We start from the raw sequence: 6,022 nt of genomic DNA, 5'->3' as shown, positions 1-6,022 counted from the left end.
CTAAAGTTAGGTATTCTTGAATGGAGTTGTGTTGTAAACTGGAAACGTGGCACAGGCAGAGGAGGAGCACTATTTGGCCTGCTGTTGTGACTGTATATCGTTTTAGAACAGGGGGGCATCAATTCTAATCCTTCTTCTCACAGCTGTCTTTGGCAGGATTAATTCTTTCAAATCACCTTTAGTTTCCCCCCCTTTTTTTTTTCAGTGGATATTTTTAGGAAGTATGAATCTATCTGAGCTTGGAGAATCTGCAGCCTTCCCCAGAAGACATAAACCTGAGCTTTTACAGCCCCTGGCCTTTGATGGTAAGACTTGTAGCTGTTGACTGCATATTACTCTTCAAGGTGGCAATTTGAGAGATTGTGATGAATCATCAGTTTTGGAGACTAATTTATTTGCATGGGGTGCAAGCAACTGCTGTGACTCTTTGAGTGGTTGAAGATCTCCAAGTGTCCAGGCCAGGAATGGAAGTTTATAAGAAAAAGGAGGAATGACTGGGGTTAGCCAAGCCCAGATTCTATTTATGTGGCCCTCAGATAAGCATTCACTTCCAGGAGCCACTATTATTATAATACTTAAAACTCCAAGTGTTAACATAGGTCAAGCCTTTCATAGAAATTTCTTAGCTATTAGTATAAATAAATACTTCAGCAAAGAGGGGAGTATGACTTGAGCTGGAGGTAAGATTTGCACACAGGGAGGAAGGAGAAAGGAAAAGATGCCCAGAAGGATAGAGGATAAGAATTTGTCTCTGGCCTTCTTCAGACCTGTGTTGTTGGAATTTGGCCCTCTGGCAGTTTTCTTCCTCAGCAGGGTTGGGGTGGGGGGTGTTAGAGCCAAACAAAAGGAAAAATCATTTAGGAGACTGACACTGTGATTCCTGATTTCTTGTACTTCAAGCAAGGCCAAAGGTTAATGAGGATTTAGCTTTGAGAAAAAGGTCAATTTCTACATTAAAATCACTAAGTACATGTCTTCATTCCAACTCCTCTTTACACGTCTGGGCTACATTACTGTTCTCTGAATTTCAGCTAATTGGAGATTTGGAAGTCAGATTCACATTGTGATCTGGCATTGGGTCACCTATGTGTCTCAATTTCAAAATTATTCAACAATGCGCAATAACACTGAATATTGTTCTAGTGCTCAAAATTAGTCAGCATTAAATTTTAATGTGACCAATTATAATTCAAGCCCATTTTGAAAGAATTAGCATTTCTATCACAAATCTACCAGTTCTGGATCAGCTCCCAGTTTCCAATTCTTGGATTTCATTAGAGTGATTATATTTCAGAGTAGCTAATTATAATCTACTAAATCAAATACAATAACAGAACAATCCCTGAGGTCAGAATTGGTCATGCAACAGCTTTTCACAGGTAGTAAGGTAGCTAAAAGAAGATGTTTGGGTGCGAAGAAGAAAATAAAAATTGGGCCAAAGCAGTAGAGATAATTGAATTATTCATTTGGTAGACTTAACACTATAAATGATTATTTAAAATACACATACTAAAATAACCTTGATTAGTTTTTTTAACAGACAGCCCTTCTTTATAGAAATGCACTGGCAACAAAAAGACAAAAGTCATCAAAAGTTGTTCATTTCTCTGGGCTGGACAAAAATAGAATTTGCTGTTCAGAATTTGGGCCAAATGGAAACAGTGTGATACTGAGTAATTGGCCAATAATTTTGGGTTCCAATTCTCTGTCCTTGGCTATCTTTTACTATATAATTAGAATAACCCACTTCACCTTATTCAGCCTTCTTTTCCTTATCTATCAGTGTTAAAGATTTTTGCCCTGTCTACCTTTTTCTGTTGCTCTGAGAACCAAATGCATTATAATATCTAGAAAAGAAAACTAAAAATCTTGAGTGTTGGTAAAGAAGCCCAAGTGGTTTTAGAGATACACACACACACACACACACACACACACACACACACACACACATACACACACACACCCACAAACAAAGTTCTCAAGCAATGGAAGCAGGGCATCTCTATTACCTCCACCCAAGGTACAGTGAATATTGTTGAAGAAGGGCAGAAAGACTGTAAGAACCAGGGGATGGGGAGGTGAGCTGTGAAATGCTGTCCTCTGGACATGACATGGCTGTTGCATACACAAACTCATAACAGCTGTGGTTACTCACATAAAACCCAAACAAGATCAAGACAACTAAAAGTTACAGCACGGAGCAGGGAGGGGCTTTCAAGGCCTACCTCTACCTGAGTAGCTCTTGGCAGTTGATGGTTGCTGGGAAAAGAGTTTGTTTTCTTTAGGAGTCAGTGGTAGGTTCCCCATGCCCTAGTGAATGACTTCACAGGGATGTGCCTACAGTCATCAGTAATTGGACTCTGTTACATTTTGTTTTCCAAAATCAAAACCAAGTAATTTTATAACAGAAGAGATAAAGAACTTATTCAATAAATTATAAATTATAAACCATAGATTATAATATAACCCTGATTTTATTCCATAACACTAGTTACCTCTAAGTTTGTTTGTGGATATTAATATTTAAATATTTATATATTTCAAATTTTCTCTAAAAATGAATGCATATTATTTTCATACTATACGAGATATTTAATCATTTAGAAATAGGAAATCATAGAGGTAAATCTCCTTCCTTCATAAAAGGGAAAATCAAGACCCAGTTAGATGAGGTGATTGCTTGACATTTCCTTACTAGCAAGGCCAGTACTAAAGTCCAAATTGCCTGACTCAAATGCAGTAAGTGCTAACTGCATTCCCAGCTCTGTATTACTGATGACAATACAGAATTAAAGGTTGACTTATTTCATTTAGTTTACCTTTAAAAAGTATCCCTATCATGAATTGGGTCTCAGATAGGGAAAATTCTCTCCTATTTCTAGGAATGATAAATCAACTCACCATGGGGCAAGAGGTGAACCTTCCCCTTCTGAGAAACATTGTAAAAAGAAAAGTAGCTAAGCACTTGTTAGAGGAAGCATGCCATAATGCAGGAATAGTAATTTAGGAGTAGGATAATCTGATTTCCAGAGTTGTGCCAAATAGCTTAGGTTTTCAGCTTGACACACCTGGGATAAGGGAACCACAGTTCAGAATTTCTTTATCAGATTGGCCTGTAGGCATGTCTTGGGAGGCATTTTCTTGATTGTCGAATAATATGGGAGGATCCAGTCCACTGTGGATGATGCTATCCCTGAGAAGGTTGGTCCTTGATTGTTTAAGAAAGCAGGTTGACATAGGTCAGAAGACCAAGCCAGAAAGCAGCATTCCTCCATGGTCTGTGCTTCAGTTCCTGCCTATAGATTCCTGCCTTGAGTTCATGCCTTGGCTTTCGTCTGTCAAGGACTGTCACTTGGAAGAGTGAGATGAAATAAACCCTTTCCTCCCTGGTTGGTTTTGGTCATTATTTTATCACAGCAATAGAAAGAAAACTAAGACAAGCTGGTTCCAAAAGTGGGTATTGCTGTGATGGATCTGATCATGCTGTTTTTGAGAGGACTGTGGAAGCGTTTGGAATTTGGGGCTGGAAAAACCATTGCATGCTCAGACCTTAATGAGCTGTTGTGGGAGTTTGGAAGAATGTTTAGAGAATTTCGGGCAGTGAAGGCCTGGCTTGAGAAGCTTCAAAGAAAAGCAGGCAGAGCACAAGCCAGGGGAGGAAGCCAGGAAGCTGAGTTCCTCCATGGTCTCTGCTTCAGTTCCTGCCAGGTTTCTGCTTGAATTCCTGTCCTGATGTCCCTCATTGATGAATTGTGGCCTTGGAGTTGTAAACTGAAATAATCCCTTTCCTCCTCAAGTGGGTTTTGGTCAGAGTGTTTATCACAGCAATAATAGTTAACTAAAACAGTGGTGGTGACTAAATTGTTATTTTCCATTAGTGCCATAATTGAATTTTTTTTAACCAATGTTCTCTCCCTATTCTTCTTCCTATTTGACTAAGGAATTGTGATCTGGGGACTTTTGTGGCATGCTAAGACTCATTTTCCTTGAAAAATGTATTTCTTATTAATCTTAACTAGCTATTGCCTTCAGATGGAAGAGAATTTAATAAGACATTAAGTGAATCTAGAGAGACAGCTTTGTGTATTCATAGAGCTTCTGACTTTTCATCTACACTATTTTATGGGTTAATTACTTCATGGAGGATTCCTTTGCTTAGGAGTAAGGCATGAGATACAGAGGCTGAAGAAAGAAAAATAATATATGATGAGAAATATGAGTAATTTTTTTTATATAGCAAAAATAACTGATATGTTCTTTCTTCAATCTCTTCTTCAACTTAGCACATCCTTCTCTTATCAGACTTTCATTAAAAGTTAAAAATATGATCTGTAGAAACCAGAAGGATCAGTCTACCAACTTACAATTTTGCATATTTTTGGGTGAAAGTTTTTAGAGGAAACCTGGGAATGGGTGGAGAACCAGGACAATACCCAAAGGCCTAAGGTTGTGGGTAGAGAGGTAAGTGGTAGGGTGGAGTAGGTGAGTTAGGTAGACAGTTTTGCTGTAACGTAACAGCCCATCATGCTCCAAGTCCACTGCTTACTGAGGAAACATCGTATTCCTATAGAATTATAGATGGGTATATCTTTAGGATAAACTTGCATGTTTATACATAACTATGCAACTTCCCATATTGGTGACTCCAAGTCAATAAACAGACTTAACAGAAACAAGAATAAATGAGCATGAAAATGTCCAATCAGCTTTTCTATGAGTATTATAGTTATAATGCATATTTTCTCTCTAGGGAAGAAGAAATGTTGGGTTTATGATGGGAAGAATGCTTATATCAAGGCTGAGGTTGAAGTGAAGGCGATAGAAAAATAATTGTACAAACTAGAGATGGAAAGTCCTTATTTCATCTGGGAATGTTTATTTTCTCTTGTTTTATCAAATCACCAAATCTATCCTTTATCTAATGTGAGTATCTGGGGTCTAAGATGCCACCGATATGCTTTGGAGAACTCACTCAAGTTTAAGATGTTCCTGAACTTACCCTCAAAGATTTAATGAAAAACATTGACTAAATCCAATTAAAATGATTACAGTGGAAATTATCACCTTGAAAACTGACAGTCATTTCCATTTCTTTCATCAGTTTCAGTTTTCTCCTTTTCTTCTCCTTTTTACTTCTTGTTCTCGGCATCCGCTCTGTCCCTGTCTTGCTCCCTCTTTTGTCTTGGTGCACAGTCTCAAGCTGTGTTTTCTAAGATGGCCTCAAATTCATGATCCTTCTGCTTTACTCTCTCAAATTCTGAAGGTAAAGACATATACTGGTATGTATGACTCAAGTTATTTTATTTTAAAGGTATCTCTTGGGGATGAGTAATTACCTATAGACCTATGAATTAAGTTGTTTGCAGGATCAAGAAAATTGTAGACTGGTGATAAAGCCAACATGCATGAAGACTTAAGTTTAATCCCCAATACTTCCAAAAACTTTTTTTCTTTAAAAGAAAGCTATGTAATTTGAATAAAATGGTTTCATCTCATATTAGGCAAGAGACAGAAGAATGTCCAGTTATGCCAAAATCTAGAGAAAGAGAGTAAGGGCAAGGCAAAGTATTGGGATTCGATATTAGAGGAATTCATCTATGATCTTTGAAAGACTGTTTGTCAACTGTTGGGCATAAAACTGTAAAGGTTCATAGACAAATGTGGAGTGTTATGGCAAGTAACTTAAATGCCCCCCAGAGCTCATGTTAAATGCCTGGTCCCAGTTAATGACACTATTTGGAGGTGGCAGAAATTTTATAAACTAAGGTGTAATTGGAAGAAATTGGGTCATTGGTTGCCTGCCCTTGAAGGGAATACTGAGACCTCTGCTGCTTTCTTTCCTTTCCGTCCCCTTTTTTTTTCTTCTTGAGTGTCATGAGAAGCTTTGTTCATCACACATTTGCTGCCACAATATTCAATCTTATGACTGAGACCTGTAGCAAGGCAGAAACATCATTGCAGAAGGGCAGGGCAGAGGAAAGTCGCTCGCTTCATGGAAGTCAGGATGCAAAGAGAGACGGAG

At 38.1% G+C, this 6,022-nt stretch overlaps 1 protein-coding gene across 1 annotated transcript in view; it reads left to right on the top strand.

Annotated features, from left to right (window-relative positions):
- Nucleotides 1-223: 223 nt before the first annotated feature.
- The window catches only part of Myh15 (myosin heavy chain 15), a 197,465-nt gene continuing 191,666 nt past the window's right edge, over nucleotides 224-6,022 (top strand). The window contains 4 exon segments of the mRNA XM_008841432.1: nucleotides 224-305; nucleotides 4,751-4,804; nucleotides 4,807-4,852; nucleotides 5,647-5,677. Coding sequence (XP_008839654.1) covers nucleotides 224-305; nucleotides 4,751-4,804; nucleotides 4,807-4,852; nucleotides 5,647-5,677 — 213 coding nt within the window.

This window comes from Nannospalax galili, unplaced genomic scaffold (assembly GCF_000622305.1).
Source record: "Nannospalax galili isolate Female #2095 unplaced genomic scaffold, S.galili_v1.0 scaffold261, whole genome shotgun sequence".
In the NCBI taxonomy this organism is placed as follows: Eukaryota; Metazoa; Chordata; class Mammalia; order Rodentia; family Spalacidae; genus Nannospalax; species Nannospalax galili.
This window is presented reverse-complemented; position numbering and strand designations above follow the sequence as displayed.